Source organism: Bufo bufo, chromosome 4 (assembly GCF_905171765.1).
Source record: "Bufo bufo chromosome 4, aBufBuf1.1, whole genome shotgun sequence".
Lineage (NCBI taxonomy): Eukaryota > Metazoa > Chordata > Amphibia > Anura > Bufonidae > Bufo > Bufo bufo.
The window spans coordinates 14,668,317-14,695,630 of record NC_053392.1 but is presented as its reverse complement, the minus strand read 5'-3'; the positions used below and the strand labels follow the sequence as shown (position 1 = coordinate 14,695,630).

The 27,314-nt window shown below is 50.6% G+C and overlaps 1 protein-coding gene across 3 annotated transcripts in view; it reads left to right on the top strand.

Annotated features, from left to right (window-relative positions):
- The window catches only part of ZNF513 (zinc finger protein 513), a 72,260-nt gene that overhangs the window by 13,340 nt on the left and 31,606 nt on the right, over window positions 1–27,314 (top strand). Inside the window, exon 2 of one of the 3 annotated variants that reach the window (XM_040426859.1) lies at window positions 8,273–8,395. The exons of 1 other annotated variant lie outside the window; for it this stretch is intronic. In XM_040426859.1, the coding sequence (XP_040282793.1) occupies window positions 8,273–8,395 (123 nt within the window). Of the gene's footprint in view, window positions 1–8,187; window positions 8,396–27,314 lie in introns of all 3 variants that reach the window. One more of the 3 variants, XM_040426861.1, reaches the window with a different exon arrangement.

The following is a 27,314-nucleotide window of genomic DNA, read 5'->3' as shown; positions in this document are numbered from 1 at the left end:
AGGAAAAGGCTTCGTCAGGAGGTGGAAAATGTACACAGGTGTCCATCTTATATAGTGAGGTCCACGCCAGCATGCGCATGGTGAATGAGGATCCGACATCTTAGGAGCGCGTCGCCAGAGAACCACGTACAGCGCACTCCATGCGCGGCACGACCCAGCCGCGGGATGAGGCCACGCACAAGCAATGCGCGGCACAACACCCTCTAGCTCGATCGCACAGCCCCAGGGCGCGCATCACCCGGCTCCCCTGGAGACCAGCAGAAAGGAGCGCTCCCACGATATCACACCACAGCGCACCAGTGCAATGCGCTAAGAGCTGATGGAGATCATAAGAGCAGAACAAGTCACAATGTCATCTCGGCACCCCAGACAATTGGCATAATGCCATATAACATGCAATTGGTACAAATAATTAATGTGATTTTGTATACAAACAATGTGATTTTATATGCATCATCCATTACATCCATATAAAACCATACATCACATCCAATATACACTCACCTAAAGAATTATTAGTGCCACCATACTAATACGGTGTTGGACCCCCTTTTGCCTTCAGAACTGCCTTAATTCTACGTGGCATTGATTCCACAAGGTGCTGATAGCATTCTTTAGAAATGTTGGCCCATATTGATAGGATAGCATCTTGCAGTTGATGGAGATTTGAGGGATGCACATCCAGGGCACGAAGCTCCTGTTCCACCACATCCCAAAGATGCTCTATTGGGTTGAGATCTGGTGACTGTGGGGCCATTTTAGTACAGTGAACTCATGTCATGTTCAAGAAACCAATGTGAGATGATTGGAGCTTTGTGACATGGTGCATTATCCTGCTGGAAGTAGCCATCAGAGGATGGATACATGTTCTCATTCTGTTTACGCCAAATTCGGACTCTACCATTTGAATGTCTCAACAGAAATCGAGACTCATCGGACCAGGCAACATTTTTCCAGTCTTCAACAGTCCAATTTTGGTGAGCTCGTGCAAATTGTAGCCTCTTTTCCCTATTTGTAGTGGAGATGAGTGGTACCTGGTGGGGTCTTCTGCTGTTGTAGCCCATCCGCCTCAAGGTTGTGCGTGTTGTGGCTTCACAAATGCTTTGCTGCATACCTCGGTTGTAACGAGTGGTTATTTCAGTCAACGTTGCTCTTCTATCAGCTTGAATCAGTCGGCCCATTCTCCTCTGACCTCTAGCACCCACAAGGCATTTTCGCCCACAGGACTGCCGCATACTGGATGTTTTTCCCTTTTCACACCATTCTTTGTAAACCCTAGAAATGGTTGTGCGTGAAAATCCCAGTAACTGAGCAGATTGTGAAATACTCAGACCGGCCCGTCTGGCACCAACAACCATGCAACGCTCAAAATTGCTTAAATCACCTTTCTTTCCCATTCTGACATTCAGTTTGGAGTTCAGGAGATTGTCTTGACCAGGAGCACCCCCCTAAATGCATTGAAGCAACTGCCATGTGATTGGTTGACTAGATAATTGCATTAATGAGAAATAGAACAGGTGTTCCTAATAATTCTTTAGGTGAGTGTATATGCATATTAGAGAGTCTACAAGATATACATAATAGTGCTCCTCGTGGGTATATATCATAATAAATACAGGAGGTGCTACCCTAAAAAGCATAACTCATATAATAAAGTGTATATGGAAAACCAATTCATAAAATAAGATATAAAACACCAATTCATACATTAATAAAAAAAATATTACACATAATTCATATAATAAAGTGCGGGGTGCCAACAGTGCAATAATGAATCAATGTGCATCCAGTACAATATGTGCAAAATATAAAAAACACCAATTCATATATAAATGAAAAATAAAATAGAAATATTACACATAATTCATATAATAAAGTGCAAACAGTGCAATGAAAAATCTATTTTTTAATATCGCCTCCTCTACAACCCATTTGAACCCTATCTATACCCCTGCCGAGATGACGTTGTGACAATTGCCCCTTTACTTGTTCTGCTCCTATTATCTCCACCAGCTATTAGCGCATTGCATTGGTGCGCTGTGGTGTGATATCGTGGGAGCCATATGTACTATATTGGAGTTCTCTTATTGGTTGTTCTCACTATATGTTTTTACACTATTTAGATATAAAGAACCTTTACATATGGGGTATCGTTATAATCGAACTGACCCAGAGAGTGAAGGGCATGGGTCAGTTTTGCCATAAACGAATTGCCGTGGGAACAAAACCTGTAAAACGGTGGAGGAATTGCATTTTCTTTCCAATTCCACCCCATTTGGAATATATTTACCGCTTCCCACTACATTTTATGCGATAATTAATAGTGGCATTAGAAAGTACAACCTGTCCCGCCAAAAATAAGCCCTCATACAGCTATGTGACCGGAAATATAATAGTTATGACTCAAGGAAAATAGGGAAGAAAAATGAAAATGCAAAAACAAAAAAAAAACTACAGTAGCCTAAGGGTTAAAGGCTTATAAAATAAAAACCTCTGAGGCTGCTGAGATGTTGGAGTCCTAGTGTTTCAGCATCTAGGTCTGGCGAGTCCAAGTGTTTCAGCCTCTGAGTCTGCTGAGTCTTAGTGTTTCATCCTCTGAGTCTGCTGAGTCCTAGTTTCCGCTGTGTCCAAGTGTTTCATCCTCTGAGTCTACTACGTTCTAGTGTTTCATCCTCTGAGTCTGCTGAGTCGAAGTGTTTCATCCTTTGAGTCTGCTGAGTCCAAGTATTTCAGCCCCTGAGTCTTCTTAGTCCTAGTGTTTCAGCCTCTGAGTCTGCTGAGTCCTAGTGTTTCAGCCTCTGAGTCTTCTTAGTCCTAGTGTTTCAGCCTCTGAGTCTGCTGAGTCCTAGTGTTTCTGCCTCTGAGTCTGCTGAGTCCTAGTGTTTCAGCCTCTGAGTCTTCTTAGTCCTAGTGTTTCAGCCTCTGAGTCTGCTGAGTCCTAGAGTTTCAGCCTCTGAGTCTGCTGAGTCCTAGAGTTTCATCCTCTGAGTCATAGTGTTTCAGCCTCCGAGGCTCCTTTTCCCCGACTTTATCACACATAAGGGTTAGTATGGACTTGCCTTTGACTGGTGAGGTTCTAGTGGGAGTTATGACTCGCCAGAAGCCATCGACTTTTCATTTTTACTAAGGTTGCTTGTTCCGCAATTCATTAGAGCCTGGCTTAATGCACAGATCTTCCTTTCTGGTGCCTATTAACTGCTCTTCGCTGTATCTTCAGTTTCGTAGAAATCCTGTTGTCTCCCCTATGTTGTATGGCAAGGGTGACGAGCGGTGGCATGGAGAATGGCATTAGCAGTGGAGGCTTTACCATTAACCTTGTAAAGAGTGGGTCAGTTTTCTTTTTTTTTTCTCACCGCTTTCCATGACCCATTAATTAAAAAAAAACAAAAAACATTTCTATCATGGTTTTCTGTTTACGGCGTTCACTGTGCCCTCAAAATGACATGCCAACCTTGTTCTGTGAGTTGGTACCATTAGGGCAATACCAAATTTATATAGTTTCTATTAGGGTTTACTACTGCCCAAAAAATTAAAAAATGTTTTCTTTTCATCACTGTATCCTGACAACCATACATTTTTTACATTTCTGTCTACAGAGATTTGTGAGGGCTTATTTTTTGTGGGGCGGACTTTAAATTTAGAGTTTTTATTGTTACCATATTAGGGTACATACTACTTTTTCATCACTTTTTATTAATTTTTCTTTTGATGGGAGGTCAACTTGACCCAAAAACAGCAAATCTGCATTTTTTTTTCTATTATGGTGTTCACCGCACCCAATAAATAAGGTTATATTTTAATAATTTGTATATACTTGGAAGTGGTGGTACCTATTATGTTTAATTTTTTTGTATAGTTTTTTTATGTACATTTAGGAAAGGATTTGCATTATTTAAAATGTTATGCCTCTTTTTAAACTTTTTCAAAAATTTTTTTTTTTTGCTGTATTGTACTGCAATATAACATGCAATTGTTGCCGGCTGCCTGTCAGGTCGTGCCTTTGACACAGCTTTTCGGGCAGTTCACTATGACAGCAGCGGGGGCCTTCCGGTGGGTCATGGAGGGTTAAGGGGTTAATATCATCATCTCAGGGTCCAATCCCGAGAAACTATTTCCTGGAGGTTGAAAGAGAAAGTAAAATGATGCCCCAAGGAATAAGGATTAATACTGTCTTCAGTCTGGTGTGGTCGCTACTCTGTCCCTCCAAATCTTTAAGGGATAATCTGGGTTCAGAGCTGAACCCAGACATATCCTCGTCTTTCCACACTCAGCCCCTCTGACTGAATCGCCCAGGACAAGGGCTTTTTCTACAGATCCGGTGACGTCCCGGGATCTCCATGAGTAAGCTAGGTGGAGGCTTCCGCCTAGCAATGAGCCCGGTGACGTCACCGGCACTACTGGGCGGGCTTTAGCACTGCCCTAGCCTGTAAAGCGGCTAGGGCAGCACTAAAGCCTGCCCATCAGTGCCAGTGATGTCACCAGGAACAAGCCTCCGTCTAGCAGTGCAAAATGTAACTCTGCCCCATCGCCAGGAAAAAAAAGGGGGGGGGGGGGGGGGAGGGCGAGAACGTTCAGACCAGAAGGTGAGATGGGGGCAGCCTGAGGTGCTTCTCTCACCCTCAGTCAGCCACAGGGAGCCATGTCTGCCGGCTCTAGTGACTGACTGGGGGTAAGAGAAGCCTTTAGTCAGTGTCACGGCGGGCGTGCACTCAGACTCACAGATAACCCACCAACCAGGCTCTGGACGAGAGACAGGGGAAGGGTCACCTCCTAGCTAATCCCTGACCTCTTTCCCTGCACTGCTCAGCCCACATGCAGACATTTATGGTAGGTATGATGTGTCCCCGTGCCTGGGCTGAAACACCCTAAATTCCCTAAGATGGTGAAGAGGGGAAATAGGAGCAGCCTGCTCGCACAGAACCTGGATGGGAGAGATGACACAAAACAACCAAACTTGAAATCACACTTATCTTTCTGAGCTGGAACAGACAACCTTCCTTTCTAGCTTCCAAAACCACAATGATTCCTATAATCCGCTCAGAGCACTGGGATGGTGTGCTATTTAAACTAATGACCCCACTCAGTGCACCTGATGAGAGGCGGATCCAGCACGGCTCCAAAACAAACACTAAACTCGTGCTGCTATCCTGGCCGACCTCCGCACATCGTCAGAGCGGGGCATGACAGTCAGTTTGTGCTGGCAGCTCACTCTCAGACAGCGCAGTGCTGCTGTCTGAGCGTGAGCTACTGAAAGGGAGGGCATGCCTACGTCTGTCCAGGCCCTGCACTGGACAGAGGACAGGAAGCCAGAAAACCCAGACATCTGGCCACCCTAGTCTGAACCCAGACAACCCCCTTTAAGGAAGTCTGGGTGGCACAAAGGGATTGGTCTGACCAGATAAATTACTGTTCTTATACACTACTCAAAAAAATAAAGGGAACACTTAAACAACACAATGTAACTCCAAGTCAATCACACTTCTGTGAAATCAAACTGTCCACTTAGGAAGCAACACTGTGTGACAATCAATTTCACATGCTGTTGTGCAAATGGGATAGACAACAGGTGGAAATTATAGGCAATTAGCAAGACACCCCCAATAAAGGAGTGGTTCTGCAGGTGGTGACCACAGACCACTTCTCAGTTCCTATGCTTCCTGGCTGATGTTTTGGTCACTTTTGAATGCTGGCGGTGCTTTCACTCTAGTGGTAGCATGAGACGAAGTCTACAACCCCACACAAGTGGCTCAGGTAGTGCAGCTTATCCAGGATGGCACATCAATGCGAGCTGTGGCAAGAAGGTTTGCTGTGTCTGTCAGCGTAGTGTCCAGAGCATGGAGGCGCTACCAGGAGACAGGCCAGTACATCAGGAGATGTGGAGGAGGCCGTAGGAGGGCAACAACCCAGCAGCAGGACCGCTACCTCCGCCTTTGTGCAAGGAGGAACAGGAGGAGCACTGCCAGAGCCCTGCAAAATGACCTCCAGCAGGCCACAAATGTGCATGTGTCTGCTCAAACGGTCAGAAACAGACTCCATGAGGGTGATATGAGGGCTCAACGTCCACAGGTGGGGGTTGTGCTTACAGCCCAACACCGTGCAGGACGTTTGGCATTTGCTAGAGAACACCAAGATTGGCAAATTCGCCACTGGCGCCCTGTGCTCTTCACAGATGAAAGCAGGTTCACACTGAGCACATGTGACAGACGTGGCAGAGTCTGGAGACGCCGTGGAGAACGTTCTGCTGCCTGCAACATCCTCCAGCATGACCGGTTTGGCATTGGGTCAGTAATGGTGTGGGGTGGCATTTCTTTGGAGGGCCGCACAGCCCTCCATGTGCTCGCCAGAGGTAGCCTGACTGCCATTAGGTACCGAGATGAGATCCTCAGACCCCTTGTGAGACCATATGCTGGTGCGGTTGGCCCTGGGTTCTTCCTAATGCAAGACAATGCTAGACCTCATGTGGCTGGAGTGTGTCAGCAGTTCCTGCAAGACAAAGGCATTGATGCTATGGACTGGCCTGCCCGTTCCCCAGACCTGAATCCAATTGAGCACATCTGGGACATCATGTCTCGCTCTATCCACCAACGTCACGTTGCACCACAGACTGTCCAGGAGTTGGCAGATGCTTTAGTCCAGGTCTGGGAGGAGATCCCTCAGGAGACCGTCCGCCACCTCATCAGGAGCATGCACAGGCGTTGTAGGGAGGTCATACAGGCACGTGGAGGCCACACACACTACTGAGCCTCATTTTGACTTGTTTTAAGGACATTACATCAAAGTTGGATCAGCCTGTAGTGTGTTTTTCCACTTTAATTTTGAGTGTGACTCCAAATCCAGACCTCCATGGGTTAAAAAATTTGATTTCCATTTTTTTATTTTTGTGTGATTTTGTTGTCAGCACATTCAACTATGTAAAGAACAAAGTATTTCAGAAGAATATTTAATTAACTCAGATCTAGGATGTGTTATTTTTGTGTTCCCTTTATTTTTTTGAGCAGTGTAGATGTTGGCTTAAAGGGGTTATCCAATATCATAAACAGACCCTCTTGTGCCGGGCCCCTTTAGAGTGAATATACTTACCTGGATCCCCGCTCCTTGCGGCGATCCTGGTCTCCGCACCGCCGATGATGCTTCTCCCTGTACACGGGGATGAACCTTCCTAGCGTCACCCACGATGCTATGGAGACTGGTCCCTGTCCCCGCCTGCCATTGGCTGGTCCCCCACGACACCGGAGGTTTTCATCCGTGTACAGGGAGAAGCGGCAGTGCGGGGGCCCGGAGCGGGGTAAGTATATTCCCTGTGAGGGGCCGGGCACATGGGGGGCTGTTTATGATATTGGATAACCCCTTTAAGATGGGGAGAACATACTTCTGGAACCCCAGTGATGCTCCAGAAATCTGGAGACTAAATTATTGAACAGGGCAGCATTATGTTTTTCTACATGATTCGAAGGTCAGGGATTGGCTGCAGTGTTGACGCCAAAAAAGCAGGGACGTACTTAATTGTGACAGATTGGGTGTTGGTTACCTTCCATATTCCAGATTGGTTATCTTCCATATTGTTCTCGGGACTGATTGGTTGTACCTGAGCTTTTATATAAGGCACTTGCTGTCACCTGTATGCTAACATGACCTAATATGTGTACACATGTCCTGCTTATGTGTACCCCGATATATCTACACCACATTTCCTGCTTATGTGTGCCCTTATAGATTGGGAAGAAAGGGATGTAAATGAGCTCTTAACAAGCTCTGCTTCTGATGCCACCAGATGTAAGGCAGCTATCAGAGCAGAGAGAATTGGCTGAACTAGGTGAGAGGCATGTCTCAAGGCCTATTTATAGGGTCGAACATTGACTTCTAGGATAGCTGCCTTACCTCTTTAGCATCAGAGGCGGAGCTTGTTAAGAGCTCATTTGCATACCCTTTTCCCAGAATTCCAGAGGAGCATGTATGGCCTTTAAGTCTCTAAGACTAAGGCACTCTCTCCCCAAGGAGAGAGAGTACAAGCCTCCTACCAAACCCTTGAGATTTACACTGTATGTCCTGCTTATGTATACACTAATATATCTACCCGCATGTCGTGGTTATCTCAACTCCAACATATCTACACCCCATGTCCGTCTTACGTGTACACAGATACATACATAATAAATACATTGCGTCCTTCTGCTTATATGACCCTAGTTACATACCTGGGCCGCGAGCAGTGACAGGAGGCAGGTGTGCCATCTCGTATTGCCTAGGAAGTAATAGGCTCTCTCTATATCAGGGGGAAGTGAGGAGCCTCTGGATCCCAGCAGTCTAGTACTTGAGTCCGATCTCTTACTTGTTGATGAACTGGAGCTGTCAGACAGCAGCGAGCAGCTCCTCTCCTTCTCCAAAGACTCTGAAGGTGAGTGATGTCTGGGTCTAGAGCTCAGGGTTTAGAGGTACCACTCAAAACAACAGGAACAATGACCATGGCACCAAGCTGACTGGCACCCATGAGGAGAGAGCTGACAGTGCTTACAATAAGAACTTGTACTCTACAGGAGAGAGGACCCCACTGACCATAAATGCTAAAAGGCTGTGGAGGTGGACACAGGTTCTGGTCAGAAGTGCTAATATTTTGGAAGATATTTATCAAAACTAATACAATATCAATTTTCAGAGGACTTCTTAAATAAAGCAGCAACCTTTGGCTTCTTTTAGACAAGTGTGATGTGGCTCAGGAGAAGCCTTACAGACAGGAGTGCGGATCATAGACATGGCTCAGGAAAAGCCGCGCAGATCATAGACAGCCAGAAGAAGCCTCGCAGACAGGAGCGCAGATCATAGACATGGCTCAGGAGAAGCCTCCAGACAGGAGCGCAGATCATAGACATGGCTCAGGAGAAGCCTCCAGACAGGAGCGCAGATCATAGACATGGCTCAGGAGAAGCCTCCAGACAGGAGTGCAGATCATAGACATGGCTCAGGAGAAGCCTCGCAGACAGGAGCGCAGATCATAGACACTGCTCAGGATAATCCTCGCAGACAGGAGCGCAGATCATAGACATGGCTCAGGAGAAGCATCCAGACAGGAGCGCAGATCATAGACAAGGCTCAGGAGAAGCCTCGCAGACAAGAGCGCAGATCATAGACACGGCTCAGGAGAAGCCTCGCAGACAGGAGCGCAGATCATAGACAGCCAGAAGAAGCCTCGCAGACAGGAGCGCAGATCATAGACAGCCAGAAGAAGCCTTACAGACAGGAGCGCAGATCATAGACATGGCTCAGGAGAAGCCTTACAGACAGGAGCGCAGATCATAGACATGGCTCAGGAGAAGCCTTACAGACAGGAGCGCAGATCATAGACATGGCTCAGGAGAAGCCTCCAGACAGGAGTGCAGATCTTAGACAGCCAGAGGAAGCCTTACAGACAGGAGTGCAGATCATAGACATGGCTCAGGAGAAGCCTCCAGACAGGAGCGCAGATCATAGACAGCCAGAGGAAGCCTTACAGACAGGAGTGCAGATCATAGACATGGCTCAGGAGAAGCCTCGCAGACAGGAGCGCAGATCATAGACACGGCTCAGGAGAAGCCTCCAGACAGGAGCGCAGATCATAGACAGCCAGAGGAAGCCTTACAGACAGGAGCGCAGATCATAGACAAGGCTCAGGAGAAGCCTCCAGACAGGAGTGCAGATCATAGACACGGCTCAGGAGAAGCCTCGCAGACAGGAGCGCAGATCATAGACATGGCACAGGAGAAGCCTTACAGACAGGAGCGCAGATCATAGACATGGCTCAGGAGAAGCCTCCAGACAGGAGCGCAGATCATAGACAGCCAGAAGAAGCCGTGCAGATCATAGACAGCTAGGAGAAGCCTCTAGACCGGAGCGCAGATCATAGACACAGCCAGAGGAAGCCTTACAGACAGGAGCGCAGATCATAGACATGGCTCAGGAGAAGCCTCCAGACAGGAGCGCAGATCATAGACACAGCCAGAAGAAGCTTTCCAGACAGGAGCGCAGATCATAGACACGGCTCAGGAAAAGCCTCCAGACAGGAGCGCAGATGATAGACAGCCAGAAGAAGCCTTACAGACAGGAGCGCAGATCATAGACAGCCAGAAGAAGCCTTACAGACAGGAGTGCAGATCATAGACAAGGCTCAGGAGAAGCCTCTCAGACAGGAGCGCAGATCATAGACATAGCTCAGGAGAAGCCTCTCAGACAGGAGCGCAGATCATAGACATGGCTCAGGAGAAGCCTTGCAGACAGGAGCGCAGATCATAGACAAGGCTCAGGAGAAGCCTCGCAGACAGGAGCGCAAATCATAGACATAGCTCAGGAGAAGCCTCTCAGACAGGAGCGCAGATCATAGACAAGGCTCAGGAGAAGCCTTACAGACAGGAGTGCAGATCATAGACAGCCAGAAGAAGCCTTACAGACAGGAGTGCAGATCATAGACATGGCTCAGGAGAAGCCTCCAGACAGGAGCGCAGATCATAGACAGCCAGAGGAAGCCTTACAGACAGGAGTACAGATCATAGACATGGCTCAGGAGAATCCTCCAGACAGGAGCGCAGATCATAGACAGCCAGAGGAAACCTTGCAGACAGGAGTGCAGATCATAGACACGGCTCAGGAGAAGCCTCGCAGACAGGAGCGCAGATCATAGACACAGCCAGAAGAAGCCTTACAGACAGGAGCGCAGATCATAGACATGGCTCAGGAGAAGCCTCGCAGACAGGAGCGCAGATCATAGACACAGCCAGAAGAAGCCTTACAGACAGGAGTGCAGATCATAGACATGGCTCAGGAGAAGCATCCAGACAGGAGCACAGATCATAGACATGGCTCAGGAGAAGCCTCCAGACAGGAGCGCAGATCATAGACAAGGCTCAGGAGAAACCTCGCAGACAGGAGTGCAGATCATAGACACTGCTCAGGAGAAGCCTCCAGACAGGAGCGCAGATCATAGACATGGCTCAGGAGAAGCCTTACAGACAGGAGTGCAGATCATAGACACAGCCAGAAGAAGCTTTCCAGACAGGAGCGCAGATCATAGACACGGCTCAGGAAAAGCCTCCAGACAGGAGCGCAGATCATAGACACAGCCAGAAGAAGCTTTCCAGACAGGAGCGCAGATCATAGACACGGCTCAGGAAAAGCCTCCAGACAGGAGCGCAGATGATAGACAGCCAGAAGAAGCCTTACAGACAGGAGCGCAGATCATAGACAGCCAGAAGAAGCCTTACAGACAGGAGTGCAGATCATAGACAAGGCTCAGGAGAAGCCTCGCAGACAGGAGCGCAGATCATAGACATAGCTCAGGAGAAGCCTCTCAGACAGGAGCGCAGATCATAGACATAGCTCAGGAGAAGCCTCTCAGACAGGAGCGCAGATCATAGACATGGCTCAGGAGAAGCCTTGCAGACAGGAGCGCAGATCATAGACACGGCTCAGGAGAAGCCTCTCAGACAGGAGCGCAGATCATAGACAAGGCTCAGGAGAAGCCTTACAGACAGGAGTGCAGATCATAGACAGCCAGAAGAAGCCTTACAGACAGGAGTGTAGATCATAGACATGGCTCAGGAGAAGCCTCCAGACAGGAGCGCAGATCATAGACAGCCAGAGGAAGCCTTACAGACAGGAGTACAGATCATAGACATGGCTCAGGAGAATCCTCTAGACAGGAGCGCAGATCATAGACAGCCAGAGGAAACCTTGCAGATAGGAGTGCAGATCATAGACACGGCTCAGGAGAAGCCTCGCAGACAGGAGCGCAGATCATAGACACAGCCAGAAGAAGCCTTACAGACAGGAGCGCAGATCATAGACATGGCTCAGGAGAAGCCTCGCAGACAGGAGCGCAGATCATAGACACATCCAGAAGAAGCCTTACAGACAGGAGTGCAGATCATAGACATGGCTCAGGAGAAGCATCCAGACAGGAGCGCAGATCATAGACATGGCTCAGGAGAAGCCTCCAGACAGGAGCGCAGATCATAGACAAGGCTCAGGAGAAGCCTCGCAGACAGGAGTGCAGATCATAGACACTGCTCAGGAGAAGCCTTACAGACAGGAGCGCAGATCATAGACATGGCTCAGGAGAAGCCTTACAGACAGGAGTGCAGATCATAGACACAGCCAGAAGAAGCCTTACAGACAGGAGTGCAGATCATAGACATGGCTCAGGAGAAGCCTTGCAGACAGGAGCGCAGATCATAGACAGCCAGAAGAAGCCTTACAGACAGGAGCGTAGATCATAGACATGGCTCAGGAGAAGCCTTCAGACAGGAGCGCAGATCATAGACACGGCTCAGGAGAAGCCTCGCAGACAGGAGCGCAGATCATAGACACAGCCAGAAGAAGCCTTACAGACAGGAGTGCAGATCATAGACATGGCTCAGGAGAAGCCTCCAGACAGGAGCGCAGATCATAGACAGCCAGAAGAAGCCGCGCAGATCATAGACAGCCAGGAGAAGCCTCTAGACCGGAGCGCAGATCATAGACACAGCCAGAGGAAGCCTTACAGACAGGAGCGCAGATCATAGACATGGCTCAGGAGAAGCCTCGAGACAGGAGCGCAGATCATAGACACAGCCAGAAGAAGCTTTCCAGACAGGAGCGCAGATCATAGACACTGCTCAGGAGAAGCCTTGCAGACAGGAATGCAGATCATAGACACTGCTCAGGAGAAGCCTTGCAGACAGGAGCGCAGATCATAGACATGGCTCAGGAGAAGCCTTGCAGACAGGAGCGCAGATCATAGACACGGCTCAGGAGAAGCCTCTCAGACAGGAGCGCAGATCATAGACAAGGCTCAGGAGAAGCCTTACAGACAGGAGTGCAGATCATAGACAGCCAGAAGAAGCCTTACAGACAGGAGTGTAGATCATAGACATGGCTCAGGAGAAGCCTCCAGACAGGAGCGCAGATCATAGACAGCCAGAGGAAGCCTTACAGACAGGAGTACAGATCATAGACATGGCTCAGGAGAATCCTCCAGACAGGAGCGCAGATCATAGACAGCCAGAGGAAACCTTGCAGACAGGAGTGCAGATCATAGACACGGCTCAGGAGAAGCCTCGCAGACAGGAGCGCAGATCATAGACACAGCCAGAAGAAGCCTTACAGACAGGAGCGCAGATCATAGACAAGGCTCAGGAGAAGCCTTACAGACAGGAGTGCAGATCATAGACAGCCAGAAGAAGCCTTACAGACAGGAGTGTAGATCATAGACATGGCTCAGGAGAAGCCTCCAGACAGGAGCGCAGATCATAGACATGGCTCAGGAGAAGCCTTACAGACAGGAGTACAGATCATAGACATGGCTCAGGAGAATCCTCCAGACAGGAGCGCAGATCATAGACAGCCAGAGGAAACCTTGCAGACAGGAGTGCAGATCATAGACACGGCTCAGGAGAAGCCTCGCAGACAGGAGCGCAGATCATAGACACAGCCAGAAGAAGCCTTACAGACAGGAGCGCAGATCATAGACATGGCTCAGGAGAAGCCTCGCAGACAGGAGCGCAGATCATAGACACAGCCAGAAGAAGCCTTACAGACAGGAGTGCAGATCATAGACATGGCTCAGGAGAAGCATCCAGACAGGAGCACAGATCATAGACATGGCTCAGGAGAAGCCTCCAGACAGGAGCGCAGATCATAGACAAGGCTCAGGAGAAGCCTCGCAGACAGGAGTGCAGATCATAGACACTGCTCAGGAGAAGCCTTACAGACAGGAGCGCAGATCATAGACATGGCTCAGGAGAAGCCTTACAGACAGGAGTGCAGATCATAGACACAGCCAGAAGAAGCTTTCCAGACAGGAGCGCAGATCATAGACACGGCTCAGGAAAAGCCTCCAGACAGGAGCGCAGATCATAGACACAGCCAGAAGAAGCTTTCCAGACAGGAGCGCAGATCATAGACACGGCTCAGGAAAAGCCTCCAGACAGGAGCGCAGATGATAGACAGCCAGAAGAAGCCTTACAGACAGGAGCGCAGATCATAGACAGCCAGAAGAAGCCTTACAGACAGGAGTGCAGATCATAGACAAGGCTCAGGAGAAGCCTCGCAGACAGGAGCGCAGATCATAGACATAGCTCAGGAGAAGCCTCTCAGACAGGAGCGCAGATCATAGACATAGCTCAGGAGAAGCCTCTCAGACAGGAGCGCAGATCATAGACATGGCTCAGGAGAAGCCTTGCAGACAGGAGCGCAGATCATAGACACGGCTCAGGAGAAGCCTCTCAGACAGGAGCGCAGATCATAGACAAGGCTCAGGAGAAGCCTTACAGACAGGAGTGCAGATCATAGACAGCCAGAAGAAGCCTTACAGACAGGAGTACAGATCATAGACATGGCTCAGGAGAATCCTCCAGACAGGAGCGCAGATCATAGACAGCCAGAGGAAACCTTGCAGACAGGAGTGCAGATCATAGACACGGCTCAGGAGAAGCCTCGCAGACAGGAGCGCAGATCATAGACACAGCCAGAAGAAGCCTTACAGACAGGAGCGCAGATCATAGACATGGCTCAGGAGAAGCCTCGCAGACAGGAGCGCAGATCATAGACACAGCCAGAAGAAGCCTTACAGACAGGAGTGCAGATCATAGACATGGCTCAGGAGAAGCCTTACAGACAGGAGTGCAGATCATAGACATGGCTCAGGAGAAGCCTTACAGACAGGAGCGCAGATCATAGACATGGCTCAGGAGAAGCCTTACAGACAGGAGTGCAGATCATAGACACAGCCAGAAGAAGCCTTACAGACAGGAGTGCAGATCATAGACATGGCTCAGGAGAAGCCTCTTAGACAGGAGCGCAGATCATAGACACGGCTCAGGAGAAGCCTCTCAGACAGGAGCGCAGATCATAGACAAGGCTCAGGAGAAGCCTCTTAGACAGGAGCGCAGATCATAGATATGGCTCAGGAGAAGCCTTACAGACAGGAGTGCAGATCATAGACAGCCAGAAGAAGCCTTACAGACAGGAGCGTAGATCATAGACATGGCTCAGGAGAAGCCTTCAGACAGGAGCGCAGATCATAGACACGGCTCAGGAGAAGCCTCGCAGACAGGAGCGCAGATCATAGACATAGCTCAGGAGAAGCCTCTCAGACAGGAGCGCAGATCATAGACATAGCTCAGGAGAAGCCTCTCAGACAGGAGCGCAGATCATAGACATGGCTCAGGAGAAGCCTTGCAGACAGGAGCGCAGATCATAGACACGGCTCAGGAGAAGCCTCTCAGACAGGAGCGCAGATCATAGACAAGGCTCAGGAGAAGCCTTACAGACAGGAGTGCAGATCTTAGACAGCCAGAAGAAGCCTTACAGACAGGAGTGTAGATCATAGACATGGCTCAGGAGAAGCCTCCAGACAGGAGCGCAGATCATAGACAGCCAGAGGAAGCCTTACAGACAGGAGTACAGATCATAGACATGGCTCAGGAGAATCCTCCAGACAGGAGCGCAGATCATAGACAGCCAGAGGAAACCTTGCAGACAGGAGTGCAGATCATAGACACGGCTCAGGAGAAGCCTCGCAGACAGGAGCGCAGATCATAGACACAGCCAGAAGAAGCCTTACAGACAGGAGCGCAGATCATAGACATGGCTCAGGAGAAGCCTCGCAGACAGGAGCGCAGATCATAGACACAGCCAGAAGAAGCCTTACAGACAGGAGTGCAGATCATAGACATGGCTCAGGAGAAGCCTTACAGACAGGAGCGCAGATCATAGACATGGCTCAGGAGAAGCCTTACAGACAGGAGTGCAGATCATAGACACAGCCAGAAGAAGCCTTACAGACAGGAGTGCAGATCATAGACATGGCTCAGGAGAAGCCTTGCAGACAGGAGCGCAGATCATAGACACGGCTCAGGAGAAGCCTCTCAGACAGGAGCGCAGATCATAGACAAGGCTCAGGAGAAGCCTCTTAGACAGGAGCGCAGATCATAGATATGGCTCAGGAGAAGCCTTACAGACAGGAGTGCAGATCATAGACAGCCAGAAGAAGCCTTACAGACAGGAGCGTAGATCATAGACATGGCTCAGGAGAAGCCTTCAGACAGGAGCGCAGATCATAGACACGGCTCAGGAGAAGCCTCGCAGACAGGAGCGCAGATCATAGACACAGCCAGAAGAAGCCTTACAGACAGGAGTGCAGATCATAGACATGGCTCAGGAGATGCCTCTAGACAGGAGCGCAGATCATAGACAGCCAGAAGAAGCCGCGCAGATCATAGACAGCCAGGAGAAGCCTCTAGACCGGAGCGCAGATCATAGACACAGCCAGAGGAAGCCTTACAGACAGGAGCGCAGATCATAGACATGGCTCAGGAGAAGCCTCGAGACAGGAGCGCAGATCATAGACACAGCCAGAAGAAGCTTTCCAGACAGGAGCGCAGATCATAGACACTGCTCAGGAGAAGCCTTGCAGACAGGAATGCAGATTATAGACACTGCTCAGGAGAAGCCTTGCAGACAGGAGCGCAGATCATAGACATGGCTCAGGAGAAGCCTTGCAGACAGGAGCGCAGATCATAGACACGGCTCAGGAGAAGCCTCTCAGACAGGAGCGCAGATCATAGACAAGGCTCAGGAGAAGCCTTACAGACAGGAGTGCAGATCATAGACAGCCAGAAGAAGCCTTACAGACAGGAGTGTAGATCATAGACATGGCTCAGGAGAAGCCTCCAGACAGGAGCGCAGATCATAGACAGCCAGAGGACGCCTTACAGACAGGAGTACAGATCATAGACATGGCTCAGGAGAATCCTCCAGACAGGAGCGCAGATCATAGACAGCCAGAGGAAACCTTGCAGATAGGAGTGCAGATCATAGACACGGCTCAGGAGAAGCCTCGCAGACAGGAGCGCAGATCATAGACACAGCCAGAAGAAGCCTTACAGACAGGAGCGCAGATCATAGACATGGCTCAGGAGAAGCCTCGCAGACAGGAGCGCAGATCATAGACACATCCAGAAGAAGCCTTACAGACAGGAGTGCAGATCATAGACATGGCTCAGGAGAAGCATCCAGACAGGAGCGCAGATCATAGACATGGCTCAGGAGAAGCCTCCAGACAGGAGCGCAGATCATAGACAAGGCTCAGGAGAAGCCTCGCAGACAGGAGTGCAGATCATAGACACTGCTCAGGAGAAGCCTTACAGACAGGAGCGCAGATCATAGACATGGCTCAGGAGAAGCCTTACAGACAGGAGCGCAGATCATAGACACAGCCAGAAGAAGCCTTACAGACAGGAGTGCAGATCATAGACATGGCTCAGGAGAAGCCTTGCAGACAGGAGCGCAGATCATAGACAGCCAGAAGAAGCCTTACAGACAGGAGCGTAGATCATAGACATGGCTCAGGAGAAGCCTTCAGACAGGAGCGCAGATCATAGACACGGCTCAGGAGAAGCCTCGCAGACAGGAGCGCAGATCATAGACACAGCCAGAAGAAGCCTTACAGACAGGAGTGCAGATCATAGACATGGCTCAGGAGATGCCTCCAGACAGGAGCGCAGATCATAGACAGCCAGAAGAAGCCGCGCAGATCATAGACAGCCAGGAGAAGCCTCTAGACCGGAGCGCAGATCATAGACACAGCCAGAGGAAGCCTTACAGACAGGAGCGCAGATCATAGACATGGCTCAGGAGAAGCCTCGAGACAGGAGCGCAGATCATAGACACAGCCAGAAGAAGCTTTCCAGACAGGAGCGCAGATCATAGACACTGCTCAGGAGAAGCCTTGCAGACAGGAATGCAGATCATAGACACTGCTCAGGAGAAGCCTTGCAGACAGGAGCGCAGATCATAGACATGGCTCAGGAGAAGCCTTGCAGACAGGAGCGCAGATCATAGACACGGCTCAGGAGAAGCCTCTCAGACAGGAGCGCAGATCATAGACAAGGCTCAGGAGAAGCCTTACAGACAGGAGTGCAGATCATAGACAGCCAGAAGAAGCCTTACAGACAGGAGTGTAGATCATAGACATGGCTCAGGAGAAGCCTCCAGACAGGAGCGCAGATCATAGACAGCCAGAGGAAGCCTTACAGACAGGAGTACAGATCATAGACATGGCTCAGGAGAATCCTCCAGACAGGAGCGCAGATCATAGACAGCCAGAGGAAACCTTGCAGACAGGAGTGCAGATCATAGACACGGCTCAGGAGAAGCCTCGCAGACAGGAGCGCAGATCATAGACACAGCCAGAAGAAGCCTTACAGACAGGAGCGCAGATCATAGACAAGGCTCAGGAGAAGCCTTACAGACAGGAGTGCAGATCATAGACAGCCAGAAGAAGCCTTACAGACAGGAGTGTAGATCATAGACATGGCTCAGGAGAAGCCTCCAGACAGGAGCGCAGATCATAGACATGGCTCAGGAGAAGCCTTACAGACAGGAGTACAGATCATAGACATGGCTCAGGAGAATCCTCCAGACAGGAGCGCAGATCATAGACAGCCAGAGGAAACCTTGCAGACAGGAGTGCAGATCATAGACACGGCTCAGGAGAAGCCTCGCAGACAGGAGCGCAGATCATAGACACAGCCAGAAGAAGCCTTACAGACAGGAGCGCAGATCATAGACATGGCTCAGGAGAAGCCTCGCAGACAGGAGCGCAGATCATAGACACAGCCAGAAGAAGCCTTACAGACAGGAGTGCAGATCATAGACATGGCTCAGGAGAAGCATCCAGACAGGAGCACAGATCATAGACATGGCTCAGGAGAAGCCTCCAGACAGGAGCGCAGATCATAGACAAGGCTCAGGAGAAGCCTCGCAGACAGGAGTGCAGATCATAGACACTGCTCAGGAGAAGCCTTACAGACAGGAGCGCAGATCATAGACATGGCTCAGGAGAAGCCTTACAGACAGGAGTGCAGATCATAGACACAGCCAGAAGAAGCTTTCCAGACAGGAGCGCAGATCATAGACACGGCTCAGGAAAAGCCTCCAGACAGGAGCGCAGATCATAGACACAGCCAGAAGAAGCTTTCCAGACAGGAGCGCAGATCATAGACACGGCTCAGGAAAAGCCTCCAGACAGGAGCGCAGATGATAGACAGCCAGAAGAAGCCTTACAGACAGGAGCGCAGATCATAGACAGCCAGAAGAAGCCTTACAGACAGGAGTGCAGATCATAGACAAGGCTCAGGAGAAGCCTCGCAGACAGGAGCGCAGATCATAGACATAGCTCAGGAGAAGCCTCTCAGACAGGAGCGCAGATCATAGACATAGCTCAGGAGAAGCCTCTCAGACAGGAGCGCAGATCATAGACATGGCTCAGGAGAAGCCTTGCAGACAGGAGCGCAGATCATAGACACGGCTCAGGAGAAGCCTCTCAGACAGGAGCGCAGATCATAGACAAGGCTCAGGAGAAGCCTTACAGACAGGAGTGCAGATCATAGACAGCCAGAAGAAGCCTTACAGACAGGAGTACAGATCATAGACATGGCTCAGGAGAATCCTCCAGACAGGAGCGCAGATCATAGACAGCCAGAGGAAACCTTGCAGACAGGAGTGCAGATCATAGACACGGCTCAGGAGAAGCCTCGCAGACAGGAGCGCAGATCATAGACACAGCCAGAAGAAGCCTTACAGACAGGAGCGCAGATCATAGACATGGCTCAGGAGAAGCCTCGCAGACAGGAGCGCAGATCATAGACACAGCCAGAAGAAGCCTTACAGACAGGAGTGCAGATCATAGACCTGGCCCAGGAGAAGCCTTACAGACAGGAGTGCAGATCATAGACATGGCTCAGGAGAAGCCTTACAGACAGGAGCGCAGATCATAGACATGGCTCAGGAGAAGCCTTACAGACAGGAGTGCAGATCATAGACACAGCCAGAAGAAGCCTTACAGACAGGAGTGCAGATCATAGACAAGGCTCAGGAGAAGCCTCTTAGACAGGAGCGCAGATCATAGACACGGCTCAGGAGAAGCCTCTCAGACAGGAGCGCAGATCATAGACAAGGCTCAGGAGAAGCCTCTTAGACAGGAGCGCAGATCATAGATATGGCTCAGGAGAAGCCTTACAGACAGGAGTGCAGATCATAGACAGCCAGAAGAAGCCTTACAGACAGGAGCGTAGATCATAGACATGGCTCAGGAGAAGCCTTCAGACAGGAGCGCAGATCATAGACACGGCTCAGGAGAAGCCTCGCAGACAGGAGCGCAGATCATAGACATAGCTCAGGAGAAGCCTCTCAGACAGGAGCGCAGATCATAGACATAGCTCAGGAGAAGCCTCTCAGACAGGAGCGCAGATCATAGACATGGCTCAGGAGAAGCCTTGCAGACAGGAGCGCAGATCATAGACACGGCTCAGGAGAAGCCTCTCAGACAGGAGCGCAGATCATAGACAAGGCTCAGGAGAAGCCTTACAGACAGGAGTGCAGATCTTAGACAGCCAGAAGAAGCCTTACAGACAGGAGTGTAGATCATAGACATGGCTCAGGAGAAGCCTCCAGACAGGAGCGCAGATCATAGACAGCCAGAGGAAGCCTTACAGACAGGAGTACAGATCATAGACATGGCTCAGGAGAATCCTCCAGACAGGAGCGCAGATCATAGACAGCCAGAGGAAACCTTGCAGACAGGAGTGCAGATCATAGACACGGCTCAGGAGAAGCCTCGCAGACAGGAGCGCAGATCATAGACACAGCCAGAAGAAGCCTTACAGACAGGAGCGCAGATCATAGACATGGCTCAGGAGAAGCCTCGCAGACAGGAGCGCAGATCATAGACACAGCCAGAAGAAGCCTTACAGACAGGAGTGCAGATCATAGACATGGCTCAGGAGAAGCCTTACAGACAGGAGCGCAGATCATAGACATGGCTCAGGAGAAGCCTTACAGACAGGAGTGCAGATCATAGACACAGCCAGAAGAAGCCTTACAGACAGGAGTGCAGATCATAGACATGGCTCAGGAGAAGCCTTGCAGACAGGAGCGCAGATCATAGACACGGCTCAGGAGAAGCCTCTCAGACAGGAGCGCAGATCATAGACAAGGCTCAGGAGAAGCCTCTTAGACAGGAGCGCAGATCATAGATATGGCTCAGGAGAAGCCTTACAGACAGGAGTGCAGATCATAGACAGCCAGAAGAAGCCTTACAGACAGGAGCGTAGATCATAGACATGGCTCAGGAGAAGCCTTCAGACAGGAGCGCAGATCATAGACACGGCTCAGGAGAAGCCTCGCAGACAGGAGCGCAGATCATAGACACAGCCAGAAGAAGCCTTACAGACAGGAGTGCAGATCATAGACATGGCTCAGGAGATGCCTCTAGACAGGAGCGCAGATCATAGACAGCCAGAAGAAGCCGCGCAGATCATAGACAGCCAGGAGAAGCCTCTAGACCGGAGCGCAGATCATAGACACAGCCAGAGGAAGCCTTACAGACAGGAGCGCAGATCATAGACATGGCTCAGGAGAAGCCTCGAGACAGGAGCGCAGATCATAGACACAGCCAGAAGAAGCTTTCCAGACAGGAGCGCAGATCATAGACACTGCTCAGGAGAAGCCTTGCAGACAGGAATGCAGATTATAGACACTGCTCAGGAGAAGCCTTGCAGACAGGAGCGCAGATCATAGACATGGCTCAGGAGAAGCCTTGCAGACAGGAGCGCAGATCATAGACACGGCTCAGGAGAAGCCTCTCAGACAGGAGCGCAGATCATAGACAAGGCTCAGGAGAAGCCTTACAGACAGGAGTGCAGATCATAGACAGCCAGAAGAAGCCTTACAGACAGGAGTGTAGATCATAGACATGGCTCAGGAGAAGCCTCCAGACAGGAGCGCAGATCATAGACAGCCAGAGGACGCCTTACAGACAGGAGTACAGATCATAGACATGGCTCAGGAGAATCCTCCAGACAGGAGCGCAGATCATAGACAGCCAGAGGAAACCTTGCAGACAGGAGTGCAGATCATAGACACGGCTCAGGAGAAGCCTCGCAGACAGGAGCGCAGATCATAGACACAGCCAGAAGAAGCCTTACAGACAGGAGCGCAGATCATAGACAAGGCTCAGGAGAAGCCTTACAGACAGGAGTGCAGATCATAGACAGCCAGAAGAAGCCTTACAGACAGGAGTGTAGATCATAGACATGGCTCAGGAGAAGCCTCCAGACAGGAGCGCAGATCATAGACAGCCAGAGGAAGCCTTACAGACAGGAGGACAGATCATAGACATGGCTCAGGAGAATCCTCCAGACAGGAGCGCAGATCATAGACAGCCAGAGGAAACCTTGCAGACAGGAGTGCAGATCATAGACACGGCTCAGGAGAAGCCTCGCAGACAGGAGCGCAGATCATAGACACAGCCAGAAGAAGCCTTACAGACAGGAGCGCAGATCATAGACATGGCTCAGGAGAAGCCTCGCAGACAGGAGCGCAGATCATAGACACAGCCAGAAGAAGCCTTACAGACAGGAGTGCAGATCATAGACATGGCTCAGGAGAAGCATCCAGACAGGAGCACAGATCATAGACATGGCTCAGGAGAAGCCTCCAGACAGGAGCGCAGATCATAGACAAGGCTCAGGAGAAGCCTCGCAGACAGGAGTGCAGATCATAGACACTGCTCAGGAGAAGCCTTACAGACAGGAGCGCAGATCATAGACATGGCTCAGGAGAAGCCTTACAGACAGGAGTGCAGATCATAGACACAGCCAGAAGAAGCTTTCCAGACAGGAGCGCAGATCATAGACACGGCTCAGGAAAAGCCTCCAGACAGGAGCGCAGATCATAGACACAGCCAGAAGAAGCTTTCCAGACAGGAGCGCAGATCATAGACACGGCTCAGGAAAAGCCTCCAGACAGGAGCGCAGATGATAGACAGCCAGAAGAAGCCTTACAGACAGGAGCGCAGATCATAGACAGCCAGAAGAAGCCTTACAGACAGGAGTGCAGATCATAGACAAGGCTCAGGAGAAGCCTCGCAGACAGGAGCGCAGATCATAGACATAGCTCAGGAGAAGCCTCTCAGACAGGAGCGCAGATCATAGACATAGCTCAGGAGAAGCCTCTCAGACAGGAGCGCAGATCATAGACATGGCTCAGGAGAAGCCTTGCAGACAGGAGCGCAGATCATAGACACGGCTCAGGAGAAGCCTCTCAGACAGGAGCGCAGATCATAGACAAGGCTCAGGAGAAGCCTTACAGACAGGAGTGCAGATCATAGACAGCCAGAAGAAGCCTTACAGACAGGAGTGTAGATCATAGACATGGCTCAGGAGAAGCCTCCAGACAGGAGCGCAGATCATAGACAGCCAGAGGAAGCCTTACAGACAGGAGTACAGATCATAGACATGGCTCAGGAGAATCCTCCAGACAGGAGCGCAGATCATAGACAGCCAGAGGAAACCTTGCAGACAGGAGTGCAGATCATAGACACGGCTCAGGAGAAGCCTCGCAGACAGGAGCGCAGATCATAGACACAGCCAGAAGAAGCCTTACAGACAGGAGCGCAGATCATAGACATGGCTCAGGAGAAGCCTCGCAGACAGGAGCGCAGATCATAGACACAGCCAGAAGAAGCCTTACAGACAGGAGTGCAGATCATAGACATGGCTCAGGAGAAGCATCCAGACAGGAGCGCAGATCATAGACATGGCTCAGGAGAAGCCTCCAGACAGGAGCGCAGATCATAGACAAGGCTCAGGAGAAGCCTCGCAGACAGGAGTGCAGATCATAGACACTGCTCAGGAGAAGCCTTACAGACAGGAGCGCAGATGATAGACATGGCTCAGGAGAAGCCTTACAGACAGGAGTGCAGATCATAGACACAGCCAGAAGAAGCCTTACAGACAGGAGTGCAGATCATAGACATGGCTCAGGAGAAGCCTTGCAGACAGGAGCGCAGATCATAGACACGGCTCAGGAGAAGCCTCTCAGACAGGAGCGCAGATCATAGACAAGGCTCAGGAGAAGCCTCTTAGACAGGAGCGCAGATCATAGATATGGCTCAGGAGAAGCCTTACAGACAGGAGTGCAGATCATAGACAGCCAGAAGAAGCCTTACAGACAGGAGCGTAGATCATAGACATGGCTCAGGAGAAGCCTTCAGACAGGAGCGCAGATCATAGACACGGCTCAGGAGATGCCTCCAGACAGGAGCGCAGATCATAGACAGCCAGAAGAAGCCGCGCAGATCATAGACAGCCAGGAGAAGCCTCTAGACCGGAGCGCAGATCATAGACACAGCCAGAGGAAGCCTTACAGACAGGAGCGCAGATCATAGACATGGCTCAGGAGAAGCCTCGAGACAGGAGCGCAGATCATAGACACAGCCAGAAGAAGCTTTCCAGACAGGAGCGCAGATCATAGACACTGCTCAGGAGAAGCCTTGCAGACAGGAATGCAGATCATAGACACTGCTCAGGAGAAGCCTTGCAGACAGGAGCGCAGATCATAGACATGGCTCAGGAGAAGCCTTACAGACAGGAGCGCAGATCATAGACATGGTTCAGGAGAAGCCTCACAGACAGGAGTGCAGATCATAGACATGGCTCAGGAGAAGCCTCGCAGACAGGAGCGCAAATCATAGACACTGCTCAGGAGAAGCCTCGCAGACAGGAGCGCAGATCATAGATACTGCTCAGGAGAAGCCTTGCAGATAGGAGCGCAGATCAGAGACATGGCTCAGAAGCCTCCAGACAAGGCTCAGGAGAAGCCTCGCAGACAGGAGCGCAGATCATATACACGGCTCAGAAGCCTCGCAGACAGGAGCGCAGATCATAGACATGGCTCAGGAGAAGCCTCGCAGACAGAAATGCAGATCATAGACATGGGTCAGGAGATGCCTCCAGACAGGAGCGCAGATCATAGACATGGGTCAGGAGAAGCCTTGCAGACAGGAGCGCAGATCATAGACATAGCTCAGGAGAAGCCTTGCAGACAGGAGCGCAGATCATAGACATGGCTCAGGAGAAGCCTCGCAGACAGGAGCGCAGATCATAGACATGGCACAGGAGATGCCTCCAGACAGGAGCGCAGATCATAGACAGCCAGAAGAAGCCGTGCAGATCATAGACAGCCAGGAGAAGCCTCTAGACCGGAGCGCAGATCATAGACACAGCCAGAGGAAGCCTTACAGACAGGAGCGCAGATCATAGACATGGCTCAGGAGAAGCCTCGAGACAGGAGCGCAGATCATAGACACAGCCAGAAGAAGCTTTCCAGACAGGAGCGCAGATCATAGACACTGCTCAGGAGAAGCCTTGCAGACAGGAATGCAGATCATAGACACTGCTCAGGAGAAGCCTTGCAGACAGGAGCGCAGATCATAGACATGGCTCAGGAGAAGCCTCGCAGACAGGAGCGCAGATCTTAGACATGGCACAGGAGATGCCTCCAGACAGGAGCGCAGATCATAGACAGCCAGAAGAAGCCGTGCAGATCATAGACAGCCAGGAGAAGCCTCTAGACCGGAGCGCAGATCATAGACACAGCCAGAGGAAGCCTTACAGACAGGAGCGCAGATCATAGACACAGCCAGAGGAAGCCTTACAGACAGGAGCGCAGATCATAGACAAGGCTCAGGAGAAGCCTCGAGACAGGAGCGCAGATCATAGACACAGCCAGAAGAAGCTTTCCAGACAGGAGCGCAGATCATAGACACTGCTCAGGAGAAGCCTTGCAGACAGGAATGCAGATCATAGACACTGCTCAGGAGAAGCCTTGCAGACAGGAGCGCAGATCATAGACATGGCTCAGGAGAAGCCTTGCAGACAGGAGCGCAGATCATAGACATGGTTCAGGAGAAGCCTCGCAGACAGGAGTGCAGATCATAGACATGGCTCAGGAGAAACCTCGCAGACAGGAGCGCAAATCATAGACACTGCTCAGGAGAAGCCTCGCAGACAGGAGCGCAGATCAGAGACATGGCTCAGAAGCCTCCAGACAAGGCTCAGGAGAAGCCTCGCAGACAGGAGCGCAGATCATATACACGGCTCAGAAGCCTCGCAGACAGGAGCGCAGATCATAGACATGGCTCAGGAGAAGCCTCGCAGACAGAAATGCAGATCATAGACATGGGTCAGGAGAAGCCTTGCAGACAGGAGCGCAGATCATAGACATGGGTCAGGAGAAGCCTTGCAGACAGGAGCGCAGATCATAGACATGGTTCAGGAGAAGCCTTGCAGACAGGAGCGCAGATCATAGACATGGGTCAGGAGAAGCCTTGCAGACAGGAGCGCAGATCATAGACATAGCTCAGGAGAAGCCTTGCAGACAGGAGCGCAGATCATAGACATGGCTCAGGAGAAGCCTCGCAGACAGGAGCGCAGATCATAGACATGGTTCAGGAGAACAAACTGACAATTTAGATACTAAGGGTGACCACCTGAGTCAAACAGAAGAATTATATGGTAAGTGGTCAGAATAAAACTTAACGTTTAATTAAGATATTTAGAAAAATAGGTCCCAAGATATGAGATATAGACAATTTATATAAATATACACAAGCGGAGCACCACGGCGGTTTACCAAACAGATGTAGATAGTGCCAGAACCAAATATACAATAATGTAAGATGCTCGGCGGCACCAGGATAATAACCGGTTGGTCCTACCGCTCAGATGGGGTACTCCAGGATCAGCAATTGACTGGCCGGTGTTGATAGATTTTCACACCGTTGTTGACGGCAATTACGTAACGCAGGGAGGTTTGTAGAACTGGCTGGCCCTAGAATAGCCCTTGAGCCCTACACTCGCCTATGTGACCGGATGACGGTTACCCGCCACCAGTCACCTACAGGAACCAGCCCTTGCTTACCTAGTCCCTACATGCATGTTTCGCTGGGGAGGGATGAGTAACAAGGTCATCAGGGGAAACATGGGAGCTTGGGCTGAACCTGTGCTGGGTGCACTGACAACAATGTCAAAGGTGCGCTCTGCACAGAGACAAGAAACACCACAATCCAGATATGGATCTAAGTGGGCGATTTAGCTATGAAGGGAAAGGGGAATCAAGATATGGAGCCCCTCTCCTAACAGCTCACTGAGACGCATGGGCTGATGTAGCCTCCAGACAGGAGCGCAGATCATAGACACGGCTCAGGAGAAGCCTCTCAGACAGGAGCGCAGATCATAGACACGGCTCAGGAGAAGCCTCCAGACAGGAGCGCAGATCATAGACATGGGTCAGGAGAAGCCTCGCCTACAGTAATGCAGATCAGTACAGACATGTATAAGAGGCTGAGGAATCCGTAGAAGGCAGGCTGAGCGGCATGTGGGGGGGGGGGTTAAATGTTTTCAGTAGCAGGATTAAGATGACCTAAGATAATGTTTGATGTTCCCATGCGTGATGCTCTGTGTCCC